The sequence below is a fragment of the Berghia stephanieae genome, chromosome 7, assembly GCF_034508935.2.
Source record: "Berghia stephanieae isolate SIO BIC M18660-M18661 chromosome 7, UCSD_Bste_1.3, whole genome shotgun sequence".
NCBI lineage: Eukaryota > Metazoa > Mollusca > Gastropoda > Nudibranchia > Aeolidiidae > Berghia > Berghia stephanieae.
This window is the reverse complement of record NC_088366.1, coordinates 46,683,868-46,698,338: the sequence shown is the minus strand read 5'-3', so window position 1 is coordinate 46,698,338 and position 14,471 is coordinate 46,683,868. Positions and strand designations below refer to the sequence as shown.

Sequence of the window (14,471 nt, the reverse complement as noted above, 5' to 3'; positions counted from 1 at the left end):
TTTGTAATGTATTAAGAAATTAAGGAGCAGGCACTGGTGTAAGATGAACTGAACAAGTGTGTATGAAAGGTGCCAGACAAAACAAGAAAGAACAATACAAGAAAAAAACCATCCCAAAAAATCAGTCGACCTTGACTGGAGATTGAGCATCAGACCTTCTGACTTCCTGTCAGATGTGCTACCACAGTGAGGTAGGGAGTTGGAACTTGCTACCTTTTGGTTACAACGCAAGGCCAGTACCATTGAGCCACGCTGCCCCCTGGGATGGGTTGGAAGTTCAGTGTCGTTGTTTACCTATTATAAAATAATAATTATTTTTTTTACGTCAGTGTGTTAAGAATTCTTCTTTATTTTATCTTTTGTAACAGCCGCGCATTTTTTCTCTCATTAATTTTTTTATAATCTCTCATGCCTTTTCTCTTTTTTTTTTTGACTCGTAATTGAAAATAATCACAGCTTGTCACAGGCTTTTAAAGACATCTTTCTGTATTTCCTGGTTTATTTCTCACTCTCTGGGTGGGGTTCCTGACCTCCCATAGTGGGCAGGGGGTTACATACTGTCTTCTATCCCCTTATATCTGTTTTCCAACATGCTTTCTGTCTTTGTCTTGGAATGAGATTACTTGGTTTTGTCCTGGCCCTGCCCGGAGTCCTAGCTGAGAGGGAAACAGTCAAATGCATAGTTATTGTTTTGGGATATGATATTTTTTTCCTTTGTAAATCATCTCTCTGTAAGTGTATTATTATATTTGTTATTTTGAATGTATAATGTAAGCATTTGAGTGTATTCCTCTTTGTTGGATTTTGTGCTTGTGTCCGGATGAGACTTATTGGCGACTTAATAACCTCATTCCAAGACAAAGACAGAAAGCAATTGGAAAACAGATACAGGAGGATAGAAGACACAGTTAGTGCCTCCCCACCCACTATGGGAGGTCAGGAACCCCACCCAGACAGCAGTTGTGACTTTGCTGCCTAACTCAGGAGGTCAAAAGACCCCACTCTTACTTACTTATCCGAACCAGCAACCACCTGAGCTCTAGCCCTTTGGTCTTATGACATGATGTAGAAGTTGGACGTCTTTTTTAGTTGTTCCAGGAGACCCCACTCAGATATATTCATATTTAAAGAAACCAAGTCTTCTCAATGAAATTGATTTATATCAGTTTTATTTATCAAGATGAAGGAAAATAATTTCAAAAAACAGATGACAATGACAATAACCATTAAAATAATCTCTCTCCGACACACACACACATGATCGGACATACACATTTCAAAGAAGATAGTTGATAACAGACCAAATATTTCATCTTTCAAACCACTGACTACATGAAAAAAAAAAACATTCAATAGAAGAAAAAAAAAAAACAATGAAAAAAAAAATAGAACTGTATTTAACAAATTCATGATTAGTGGATAAACGATTTTTTTTTTCAATTAATGAAAATTCAACAAAACAGGAACAATACAAGTACAAGAGAAAGAATTGATTTTTGAAAAGTATTTATAAATAACGACATACTAAATCACAGGATGAAACTTACTTAAAATGCTAAAGGGTAACTGTAAACAACCATTATGGTTATAAAACATTTACATCATACGAAAATTACGTACGTACGTACATATGAATGCGCATAGAACATTGAAATGGTCTAAAATCAGAAGACAAAATGCATTCATTCCGTCCAAATCCAAATTAATTAATTAATTAAATTGGAAATAAGAAATTTAGAAGAAAAAAACAAAACAGAGAGAGAGAGGGTAGAAAAGAAAAGAAAAGAGAGAGAGAGAGAGAGAGAGAGAGAGAGAGAGAGAGAGAGATAAACCAGGAAATGTAAACAAAAAGAGAGATGTCTTTAATAGCCTGTGACAATCACACAATGCTGTGATGAGGAAGCTTGATTATTTTGAATTACGAATAAAAAAAAACAAAAAAAGGCATGAGAGATTATAAAATAATTCATGAGAGAAAAAATGCGCGGCTATTACAAATGATAAAATAAAGAAGATTTTTTTGTTTGTTTGTTTGTTGCTTTAGGTCTCTTCCAACACAATTGAGGTTATATGAGAGACCGCTGAAACAAAAAAACAAGCAATCTAACAAAAATAGTATAAATGTAAATCAAAATCATAACCTTAAGATATCATAAGCTAAATTATAAATAACCAAGAACAAACAGGCAGAAGATTTACAGAAAAAAAAATATCCCCTGTCAAAAATACAATCACAAACCAAAGAAGCAGGATAGGCTAGTAAAGAGAAGAAGAAACGACATCACTATCGGATCGTACACCCATGCCAACATCATAAGTATACGATTCAAGGGTGATGCTCCCATCCAACCACCCGCAACTTAACACAATGACGTGGAAAAAAATTATTACATGTGAACAACGACACTGAACTTCCAATCCATCCCTGGGGGCTCAACATTATTGGCCTTGCTTTGTGATCAAAAGGTAGCAATGAGCAAGTTCCAACTCCCTACTTCACCGTGGTAGAACGTCTGACCAGTAATCAGAAGGTCTGAGGTTTGATCTGCAGTCGAGGTCGACAGATTTTTTGGGATGGCTTTTTACTTATATTATTCTTTCTTGCTTTGTCTGGTACCTTTCATACACACTTGTTCAGTTCTCTATCTTACACCGGTGCCTGCTCCTTAACTTCTTAACACATTACATTTACGAGTTCACATAAAATGACATTCAGTTAAGCGTCATCCAAGCATCCTGGGGTGGTTTTGTTTTGTAATATTACATAAACAGAGAGATTGGACTGAGACTAAGACCAAACATCGACTCATGTGAAAATCCATTGACGCGTCGTCATCTAGTTACCCGTGTCACCCAGTGTACTGGAACAGGTAAGGACACGCCATTGCTCTCTTTGCATTTACATGCCTGTAATTTTAACACATTTTAACATCTGAGTAAATTCATAGTAACTAACAGTGAAGGTCCAAAAACTGCATTTGTAACCTAAACAAATAACTCGTAATAAAATATCACAACATAGACAAATATCAATAAATATCATAATGAAGAAAATGATGAGAAGAAACACTTCGTAATTTGTGAAATTATGACTCAATCAAAATTCATTTCCTAATGCGAATATCCTGCATTGAATTGTATTGGAGTTGTTTCATGGGAGAAATCAGACATTGATTAGAACAAAATCTCTACAATTTTTAGTAAGTCACAAGTATTTCTAAAAATAGCGCGTAAAAATAAACATTTTCATCTTTTTTGTTGGTTGGGATTTCAAAACCAACTATCCCTGTGATACATTCTTCCCAATGCAGGGATTTTTATCACATTCATACAATCTTGGTTGACAAAAGTGCCAACGTGCTAAATGCCGTTTTGAACATTTTAAAATAATCTCTGCAACAAATGAGTTTTGCGCATTGTCATAGAACCTTAAAAGGTTAGATCCAGTACTTTCAATTTAACAGCTTTCCCAGTGCTGCCTTTCCCAAGCCCATGAAAGCATGTACAATGGAGAGCCAAAATGAGTAAGATTGCAGTATTATCATCGATATTTATATTAATGAATAAACTAAACTCTTTATTGACGGTATAAGTAATATCGACTTATAAATCTGATATGACCCAGCCAGATAATATTTTATTGAATTTTCAATATTAACTGCCTGGTCATTAAACAAATTATAATATTGAAGAACACTAAAAAAAAAATTGTATGCAGACCAGTCTACTTGAAATTTTTTAAAATTCGTGATTTTAGGATATCAAAATTGTCGGCGTTCTAATTAACTTTAAAAATCAACAATTTACCACCACAAGGATTAAAAAACACTTCAAAATCCTTAAAATGATGTAGTCTGGCATCAACTTTCATTTTCAATAAGTTCTAATGACTTAGAGATTATCACGAACATCTGAAATTGGAGCCAAAACTTCGTAATTCTACTAATATTTCGTAATAGGAGGGAGGTCTGTGTATGTTTTTTTAAAAACATTATATAATAGAAATTGATTAATGCAGGAGAGACGCAGCAAAATACATACAAGCGTACAACTGGAACAAATATGTACGAATACGTAATTTTAGATGAGTTGACAGCACTGATTATCACACATGTTTCAGAACAATAACTTATCAATCAATAAAAACAAAACAGTGTGAGTAGCCTAACTAAATTAATAATAATAAAAATAAAAATAATAATAATAACGATGATGATAATACAGTACAGTCAGATTCTATTGATACATATTCTATCTCCAACACATTCAAATACAATACTATCAGAGTAAACACACGATACAAGAATGTCTGCATATTATCATCAACATTCATAACTTCATTATTTACACCGTGAAAAAAAATGTTTTTGAAAATTTTTAGCACAACATCCACACAAGCATTAAAACATTATCAATAACATTCATATTCCAAAACATAACTAGAACAGAACCCAACAGGAATAATAAAGTCACCCCTTTTATATAAAACAGCATCACATCTTCAGGTTTAGACCAAAAAAAAAGAAAAACAAGAAAAAAAATAAATACAGATAGCAAGTCGGTTTCTAAAACAATTTTTTCATCACCATTAAAACATTTAGAAAACAGACTTGTCCTGTAAACCTTAATTTATTCTATTTCTTTATATCATCATAAACTACATCAAAGGCTGCTACAGTCAACAGCAAGCTGGTGAAGCATAGTACATTGTTTTATTTTTTTAAACTTGAGCTTTTATATAGTGCAATATTCACTAAATGTGCTCAAGAATTGGACGTAAATTAATATAACAGCTTCAAAAACAAAGAACAAAATTCCAAACAAAGTATGTTACCGGCTCAAAATCCTTCGTCAGCCAATAACAAAAAACAAAGACAGTATTTCATTACTTAAAATTCAGACAGAGTTGTCTGATGTCTGTCAGGATTTTAGTGTTTTATCAATGTTTTTATTGGCTGAAGAAGTGTTTTGAGCCCAAAACGTTCCGTGTTTTGGTATTTTGTTCTTTTTTGAAGCTGTTCTATTCATTTTTGATGATTACTTTTTACAGTCCACAGCTTCTAGCAACTCAGTACCAATTTAAGCATGCTCAAAGTGCTTTCCAATTGTTATCGATTTCACACAAAAAAGCACCATTTGATTCACGTCTGTGAATAAGTTAAAGAGTAGTTTACCTTATTTATTTTCAATATCGCTTCATTCTGTGTAAAATTTTAATTTGATAACTGACAAATAAATGACAAGACTTTTTATCTAGTATCACAGCAGCCAAATTTTCAAAGGGCTAAAACTGGACACTCTAACATGCAATACCGTCATGACCCAAAACAGCTGTATGCTTAGACTACTATATAATATAATCTAGATTTAGAGATTTTTCTGTTCCTTGTTTTAATATGCTGGACAAAAAAGCATAATCCTGGGACATACAAGGGTCATTTCCAAACACATACAGAGTTGCCTACTTGAAATAGCTTTAGAAATAAATAATTTGCCCTTAGCAAGATCCAAAACTGCCCAAAGTCCTAAATATTGGTTCTAAGGAACTAAACTTTTCTTTTCAACAAGATTTATTGAGTCAAAGAGGGGAATGCAGTTCAATGGCTGGAGCCAAAAATTCGTTTTTCTAAGAATTTTTCGTAGCACAAGGCAGGTCTGCATGTAAACAGTCCAAATATTTATCTCAGATTGCCAAATCGGGACAGTTGAGATTTTATCAGGACAGCTGTTGGCCGCCATGTAGTAATTTTTTAAAAAAAAGAACGTTTAAAAAAAATCACAAGTGGCAATCCTATCTCGTTTCAGTATGACTCAGTATGAGTCATGAGTATGAGAAATTGTGTCCAAAACAATCCATATCACTCTAACACGGCAATCGTCATCTACGTCTTAAATGAATTATTGGATATCATCGATGTACTTGAAATTGAAGCTAACTTTAACCTCAGTAACTAGCGTAAACCCACTACAAAATCGTTAATATATATGATGAGGCAACTCAAAATCAAAATCTAACTTAAACTTGTAATCCTAAGCAACACCTAACTGTATAGAAAAGTATCCATATCATATAGATATATATGTCAGTGCATGACATAATCAGTCGGTAGGTGAAACTTTTGAATTTGCATTTCCTGAAAGAATATGCTCCCCAGAGCATTTTAATCTTTATTTGAAGTAAATCTGGTGATTTTTCATGAAGTTATGATCAGATGTATGGGAAAGGTATCCAGCAACTTTTCTCAAATGTCATACATTTTCAACTTGACTAGCTGTAAAAAATTTTAGAAGTGAAATTAAGCTTTGATATTTCCCGAAGATGTACAAAAAGGGTTGATTTAACCATTTATGACAAGAACTCATTTTTGATCAAAATTGACCTTCTAAGTAAACTTGGCAATATCTCAGTTCAAACTTTTTCACCATCTGACTGATGATGTCATTCACTGTAACATACATATATCTTTTAAAAATAGTTATATGACATGTATTGTCTTATAGGCTGTTGTTCTAAATAGATCAATCAAGACTTGCTGTAGTCTCACACATAAAACATTCTATACATTATTATTATCAAGAATTGCATGTGATAGCGATAGCCATTCGTCTACTAGCGGCGTGTATCTCACTGCAGCTTTAAGATGCCCACATCTCCAACTCCTTCATGTCGTCGTCTTCCTCTTTAGAAGCTGTTAAAGAATAAAAACAAAAATTTATCATTTAATAATAATTTTTTTTTAAAGTAGTCCTTCAGAGCTATCTATTAGGCCCATGGAGCCAGAGTTCATCCCAGTTTAAACAGACAATAGCAATTGCTTGCTATCCTTTGGACACAATTCTATCGCAGGTACTTCCCACCAGATCTAACAGACCCAGCTACCCAATCTGTACTGGGTGCTAAGGGGGATCAGAAAAAAAAACAAAACCTTGACTGCACCCAGGATCAATCTCGGCCCCTTTGCTTGAGAAGCGAAAGCTCTACAAACTGAGCCATCATTAAACACAATATATTTTTTCCAACAAAAAAGTTATTGATGAATAAATTTGTTTCCCTTATAATAATAATAATAATAATAATAATAATAATAATAATAATAATAATAATAATAATAATAATAATATAATAATAATACTAAAAATTAATTATTATTTGATACAGCACCAGTATCCACAAATAGTGCTCAGAGGTGCTTTACAATAGTATTTTTGGTATCGTACAAGTTCATTCATTAATTCACACACACATTTTGTTCGAAGTTCACATAGAATCACGAAAAGAAGAATGAAAAAGATTTGTTTTTAAATACCATTTGAAGACCGGTAGACCTTCACATGGTCAGATTTAGGTGGTAAAGAATCCCATATGATTGGAGCTGAAAATGCAAAGCCACGCTCAGCAAACTTTGTTCTTGGGATGTATTTCCCCATTAGCGAAGAACTGGCAGATCTAAGAGATCGAGTTGATCTATATTCCCTCACAAGGCATTCAAGGTATTTAGGTGATGTATGTTGAAGGCAATTGGAAGCAAAACATGCGATTTTGTATATTATTCTTTTCTTTATTGGAAGCCAGAGTAGTGATTTAAGGACCGATGTTATATAGTCCCAAGGCTTTGCCCTTGTAACTATACGAGCAGCTTTGATTTGCATCAACTATAGTTTATTCAGCGATGTTTTTGGTAGGCCGTACAGGAGAGAGTTACAATTATCCTAGCGGCTGGTAACAAGGGCAAGGATGAGTGTTTTGCATGTGTCCCTTACCCCTTCCCCACCCCCTTCTTATCACTTTTTTCCATGATAATATAATTTGTTTGACAAATTGTATTAAAAATGCCAGATTGAGCATCTTCCAAATCTTCAAGTATTTTTTCAAAAGGCCCTACGGGGCCCATCATCTCCCCTATGGGGCCCCAAAACATCACCTACGGGGCCCATCGCCTAAAAATTACAAATCAGCCATGAATTAAACTAACATAAACCATTCATGTTAGCTCTCTGATATGCATCAAGTGCTGCGTTGAATGGTTCCCATATTATCAATATTGGTCAATTCTGGTGGTGATGCATAATATAATATAAGAGATGGACGATATTCATAACTCTTTCCCTCTGGAATGAAACCACTGGTTCTGTCATCTCTACGATTATGAACTGCACAATTTTGAGGGAAGTTGACAGAAAAAGATCATTGCAATCAAGTTTTCAAGAAGAATATGCAAAAGTAAGACATTCTACGAATGCTTTTCCATCGATGTATAAAACATTTGAATATAAACAATTCGCAAAATATTAAGTAAGGTCCAAAAAAAAAAAGAAAAAAAAAGCTCTTTCGATTTGTTTGTACTTTGTTATTTCTCCAACAAGCTATATAAATTCTGCTTCGTGCCAATATGTATTCAATGAGCTCTTACCTTTCTGATGGAGCCATTTTGGAAACTGAGAATAAGTTCAATGAGTTGAATTCTAAGAGTAATTACTTTTACCCAATAGTGCAACTACGTGGTCTGGTGGTATGGCACTCGCTTTCACAGGTCCTGGGTCCAAGCCTCGCTCTGTGCATAGTTGAGTCCTTGGAAAAGGCTCTTTACTCATATTCTCTCCCTGTACTGAGGTGTAAAATGAGTACCTGGTCGTTTACAGTGTTGTCTCTGTCCCATAAAAATTGTAATATCGCCCTACAGGCACCATGTCATATCCTACATGTTAAATTTTCCTGTTGGTCAGGGACCCCTTGTTAACGGTGCTTTGAGCAATGGTCATTTCCATACATATGTGTCAGCACATGGCATAATCAGTCGGAAGGTGAAATTTTGGATTTGCAATTTTTTGCATTTTCTGAAAGAATATGCTCTCCAGAGCATTTTAATTTTAATGTTTATTTGAAGTACATTGGGTGATTTTTCATAAAGTTTTGGTCAGATGTATGAGAAAGGTACCCCGCAACTTTTCTCAAATTTCATACTTTTTCAACTTGACTAGCTGTAAAAAATATTTAGAAGTGAAATTAAGCTTTGATATTTCCTGAAGATGTACAAAAAGGGTTGATTTAATCATTTATGACAAGTACTCATTTTTTGGGGATAAAAATTGACCTTCTAACTAAACTTGGCAAAATCTCAGTTCAAACATTTTCACCATCCGACTGATAATGTCATTCACTGTAACATTTAGTGAATATTATTGTCTTCTATAAAAGCTTAAGTTTTGTAAATTGACCTTCCTACCTCTGGCTGGAACTCTCTCACTGGGTTCAGCAGTGGGAACGCTTGGCAAGTTCTCGGTCTCTCCACCGACCTCCAGCAACTGTTTATCCAAGTCTTCTTGTTCCATTTCCTCCAACTCCGCTAATAGGTCATCCTGAAACAAAAGGACAAAGAAATATGCTGTAGTTGATGGGGAAAAAATTGACACTGTGTTGTAGAGCTCATTTAGCTGAACAATATAATGTATAGAATGGAACTTGCTGTTTCTCTGTTTGAGCAAGAAAAGTCTAATTTTGTTTGTCGGGTGGTTGTGGAGATTCGGAGAAAATTCTGAACATGGCCTGATACAGAGAGAGTTAAAGAATTTCATAAACGCATGTGCTAAAGAACTGTATAGGGTTGGGGTGGGGATTCAGCACAAATAAAATATTGGTTCCTGTGACTTGCATTAAACTAACCTCGTCAACATCTTGGTTGTAACCGACAGGGTTGGAGATGGCCTCTGATATTTCATTGGAGATTTCATGTTGCTCAGCGACGTCATCCATAAGGTCGTGAACTTTGTCAACATCCCTGAGAATTAAAGGAAAAAAAAAACAATAGCTTTCAACTTCCAATCATCAGTTGACTAAAACTTTAGACTTAAGTCTGACCACCCATGAAAAGCATTGAATGAAAAACAAATATAACAATAGCTTTAACCCATTACTGCCCGGGCATAATCTGAAAAAATGTCTCTCACAGACCGTGCAAGGGGAGATAACTCTTCCAAATGTCATAGTACACTTCATTAAAAAATTAATTGCAAGAATGTGAGGCATGCCAGAAACAAAATAAAAGCTGTTTTGGAAAGAAGAATGAATGGCCTTTAATTTGATGTATTGTTTTGGACTATTGATTCATATTTTGATTTGAAAAAAAAAATGTTAAAGTTGAAAAATATGTAATAATATTAAAACACATGAAATCCACTGTCAATGTCATCAAAATACGCATCCAACTCAACCTCAATGTCTGATTCAGTGTCTGAATGAGTACTGTCATCATCACTATCCATTCAAACGCCATTTCAGCAAAAAAAAAAAAAAGAAAAAAAAGGACGTTACCACAACCGATTTGGTCGACAAACTTCAAAAAATCACAGCAGACAAACGAATTGAGATAAAAACAATCGAGAAACGGCTAGTTTCGCTTTTACTCTTTCTCTACTTTCGTTTTTCAATTAAAAAGAAGTGGTTCTACACACATTTTTAATATACGGGTTCAATGACACTGGGTACCTGGCGGGCGATATCGGGCGATCCGGACTTATGCAGATGTTTTTTTAGCGGCCTTTTACGGGCGATTTGGGCGGCAATGGGTTAAAAAAAAAAAAAAAGACAAAATAAATAACATGGAGTCATGGAGTGTTTTGGGCTCAAACGTTTTTCAGTCAACAAAAAAAATTGTCAAATTTTAATCTGTCATCGTGGTTTTTCTCGGCCGCAAAATTCACACTTTTTCGCTATTTATTACCGCAAAGTTTACAATTTTTTTTTACTATTTTAGAACCCCAGGGGTAAAATTTGGCATAATTTTGGATTTCAAATGGCAATTTTCCGCGATGCTAGGTACCGTAATGAAAATTTGAAGCTTCTCTTTGCAGGTTTCGGTAATCTTGTTTTGATATAAGATAATGTTTTCAATCATTTTTCTTTCTGATTTGCTCCTGAGTGACTTTTAGTTTGCATCTTTATATCGTGTAATATTGAACTGGCCTCTGGGAATAAATTATCCGAATCTGAATACGAAGAGTTAACTAAATTTCAGGCCTAGAAGTGATTCAGGAAAATATTTTCCCCTGCTTTTTCCAGGTTCTGGAACTTAATGCCTATTTTAAATTAGCATAAGGCTCAAAAATTGAAATATCTAAGGAAATTGCTTTCGAAACACTCAAAGAAATGACCAAAAGGCCCTAAACATGTGGGTAGTATTGATGCTAGTGTCAGTGGAAGAAGTGGTGGTTGTTATAGCGATGGTGCTCTAGTGGTGGTGGTGATGGTGGTAGAAGTGATGTGGTGGTGGTCGTGGCCGTGACAATGCTGTGATGGCGGTTGTAGAAGTGATGATGCCATGATGGTGCGGTGGTGGTAAGAGATGATGATGTGGGGATGATGCTGATGTACCAAATGAACTTGTGATGGTGATATCTGCTAGCCCAGTAAATCAGTTATGACTAAGTTTTGAGATATAATAGAGTGGTCTTCAATTCAATACATGGCATTTTGCAAGTGGCAAGATATTTTCCATGTATATATGTTATATAATTATCCATCTCTCTCTCTCTTTCTTTTTTTCTTTTCTTTTTTATTTGAGCATTCACTACTACTACTACTACTACTACTACTACTACTACTACTACTACTACTACTACTACTACTATTACTACTACTTTTACCAAAGCATGTAATATGCAAAGACAAGTTAAATACTAAAACGGTTCTAGAGAATTCATTTTGAACCAAATACTGTTCCTAAAGCCGCCCACTTTGTAATTCAAGACTCGTACAAAACAATTAAGGAAAAAAAGATCATTATAAATTTTATAAATCAAAAGAGAGTAATTTTAGTTATTATAAAGGGAAATAATCCATTTATGTTTAAGCTTATGAGCAATACAGTTTTTAATTGAAGGCTTCAGAGTAAAAGATGCTAGTTTAATTTAATTTTCACTTAGAATTTTCAATTTAATAAGTGGCAAAAGCTTAAATTTGGTCTGAGACTATTTAAAGTATAAAATAAGCTTATATGCATAATTCTATGCAAATCCTCAAAAATGTATAGAAAAGTATTGGTGAAAACTGGCATCATATAACTAACTGAAATGATAACTATAGTACTAAATGTGATGCATCATTCATTCAGAAACATGCCAACAGTTGGTGTACGACATGTGTGTATCATTGCATCAAATGTATCATCAACGTCATTCACATCACATAAATCCTTTGGAATCGTATCCGTGTATTTGGGTCCAAAAATCGTACACTAAAATACGCTACGAAATCGTACTGGTTGGCAGATCTGTGTTGTTCACCTGGATTTTTCTCAAGATCTTTTCTCGGCCCAAGGCAATTTTCACTGATTTTCCCGATCAGGAATTTTCAAAATAAAACTCCCGGCTTTTCCTGGTTTTCCCGGCCCACTTCAAGGCCTGAAATTTGCAAAATGTCACAAAATTTCTGTTTTTGTGGCAAAAATGTCTTTTTTTTTGGTGGCAAAATATGGCAAAATGTGGGATTTCAAATGGCATGGCAATTTTCCGCGATGCCAATAAAGTTTAATTTTGATTGAAATGATTGGTAACATATGTTCCATCTTTCCACCTCATGCTAATCCAACAATAGAAGGAACGAAATTGACACCACCTAGCTCTTTGTTATTGTTTGTGTATCGATCGGACTATAAACGGTTAAGGTTACGCACAGCTTTGGGTCTTGGTACGTTATATTTGGCTGGTGGAGTGTATGAGTAATTACCTAAGCGCATAGCATCAATACTTACAGATTTTGATGAGCTCCTTTGAGGGCCTTGGCTGCGTGGCCCATGACCTTCAGGACCTCAGTATTTGTACTGGCATTCTCTAGGGCTTCTCTCTGGAACTCTATGGTGGACAATGTGCCATCAATCTGTTGAAGATTCTTTTCCAAACGCTTTTTTCTCTTCAAGGCAGCCAAGGCCACTGTAAGTGGAAGATTTAATGTTCAAGATCTTGAATACAAAATGTCAGCCATTTAAGAAATGGACAGCATTAAATTGATCATTATTGGGGTTTTTTAAAATGTTATTTTTATGATAATAATAATAATAATACCAATGATGATGATGATCATTTGGTGCTTTTTGTGTGTGTGAATAATTACGGGTAAAACTGATTTTTATAAAAAAGAATCCTGAAAATATATTTTAAAATATTGAAATTGTGTAGAGTTAACATTGAAAATTTGGAACACAAAATAAAAAGAAAGACATCGAATGACAAACAGGATAAGCAATAAGCAAATCCATCTAAAATAGTCAATAAGTAGATAAAAGAAATACTTAAATCAAAATTCTGAGTGTCTGGGTGTGTTGAAATCAAATTAATAAAAATGTTAAGCAAGGGACTACCTCGTTTTGTTGTAACAATAACATTTGTATTTGTATATTCACAATGCACGCGCACATTAGTGCTACCTCAAAATCTATTTTTGATTCAGTATTTTAAGAAATGATATAGAAATTGATGATAAAATACCTCTCTTATTTTTGGTTCCAGCTTTTTTGGCTGTTGAAACTTCTTGATCGATTTTTTTCTCCAGGAATTCCGACTTCTTCATGAGCATCTCCTCTGTTTCTCTTAATTTTTGTATGGCGTCTTGTGTAGAAGGAGGCTTTTCCTTGCTACCACCGAAAATTTTAGAAATAAAACTCATCTTCAGAATTAGTCTCGAGGTATGTCTAAAGGAAAAATTAAGAAAGAAGTTTAGATTCAGTTGTTGGGCTGTGGGCCCCTTGAGTGAGTGAAGTCAACGAAGTCGAAGTGACTGTGTCCTACTGGGCGAGTCCAACAAATTTTTACCTAGAGTTTCCTTACAACTACTTTAGCTTTTTGAAAAAAGCAAGTTACCCGTGAACTTGTTCTAAAACAACTTTTGGATTCCAACCCCTCAAAACTATGAAAATTGGCTTTATTTGTGTTTGTGTTTATTTCTCAATCCTGACCAAAGAAGGAAGAATGAAGGCTGTTATTAGCCAATGTTTACGTACAAAAGAGTTCCTCGGCCGTAACTAAAAAAACGGAAGTTGTTGCTTTCATGTGACTTGCTATTTTAAGAGAATACGTAATTACTTGAGACTGACTAACCCGCTTTATTTTCAGATATTTTGCAATACATTAAAAAAAAAAAAAAAAATCGTTCACTAGATACAGATTGAGACTTATGGCTAGTCGAACATAATATCCAGCGTAACCCTTTTACTTTTAATTGTCTTGGCCATTGGGCAGGCGCACAATGAATTGACATTATTTACCTGTTGTAATGTTAATAGCCGTTATAGAGTCTAGTTATCTTTTAAAATCAACAATTTACCCTCACAAGGATTAGATAACACTTCAAAATCCTTTAAATTATTCACTCTGGCATTGACTTTCAGTTTCAACGTTTTAATGACTTTGAGATGCTGGTGAAGTTCTGAAATTAGAAACAAAATTTCGCAATTCTACTAAGTTTTCGTAATAGTAGGCAG

At 34.4% G+C, this 14,471-nt stretch overlaps 1 protein-coding gene across 1 annotated transcript; it reads right to left on the bottom strand.

The window, feature by feature from the left end:
- Nucleotides 1-1,152: 1,152 nt before the first annotated feature.
- Nucleotides 1,153-14,014, bottom strand: LOC144977378 (charged multivesicular body protein 4b-like). The gene is made up of 5 exons (XM_078922532.1): nucleotides 13,480-14,014; nucleotides 12,747-12,924; nucleotides 9,662-9,776; nucleotides 9,225-9,357; nucleotides 1,153-6,689 (listed from the first exon to the last, which is right to left on the bottom strand). Exons 1-5 carry the CDS (start codon nucleotides 13,655-13,657, stop codon nucleotides 6,637-6,639), a joined length of 657 nt encoding a protein of 218 aa, XP_078778658.1. The 5' UTR covers nucleotides 13,658-14,014; the 3' UTR covers nucleotides 1,153-6,636.
- Between the last annotated feature and the right edge of the window lie 457 nt (nucleotides 14,015-14,471).

Coding starts and splice junctions, on each gene's coding strand:
- LOC144977378 (XM_078922532.1), bottom strand. CDS start 13,657: ATGAGTTTTATTTCTAAAATTTTCGGTGGTAGCAAGGAAAAGCCTCCT. Junction 12,925..13,479: donor TGGAACCAAAAATAAGAGAG/GTATTTTATCAT, acceptor TTCCACTTACAG/TGGCCTTGGCTGCCTTGAAG. Junction 9,358..9,661: donor ACAACCAAGATGTTGACGAG/GTTAGTTTAATG, acceptor CTTTTGTTTCAG/GATGACCTATTAGCGGAGTT.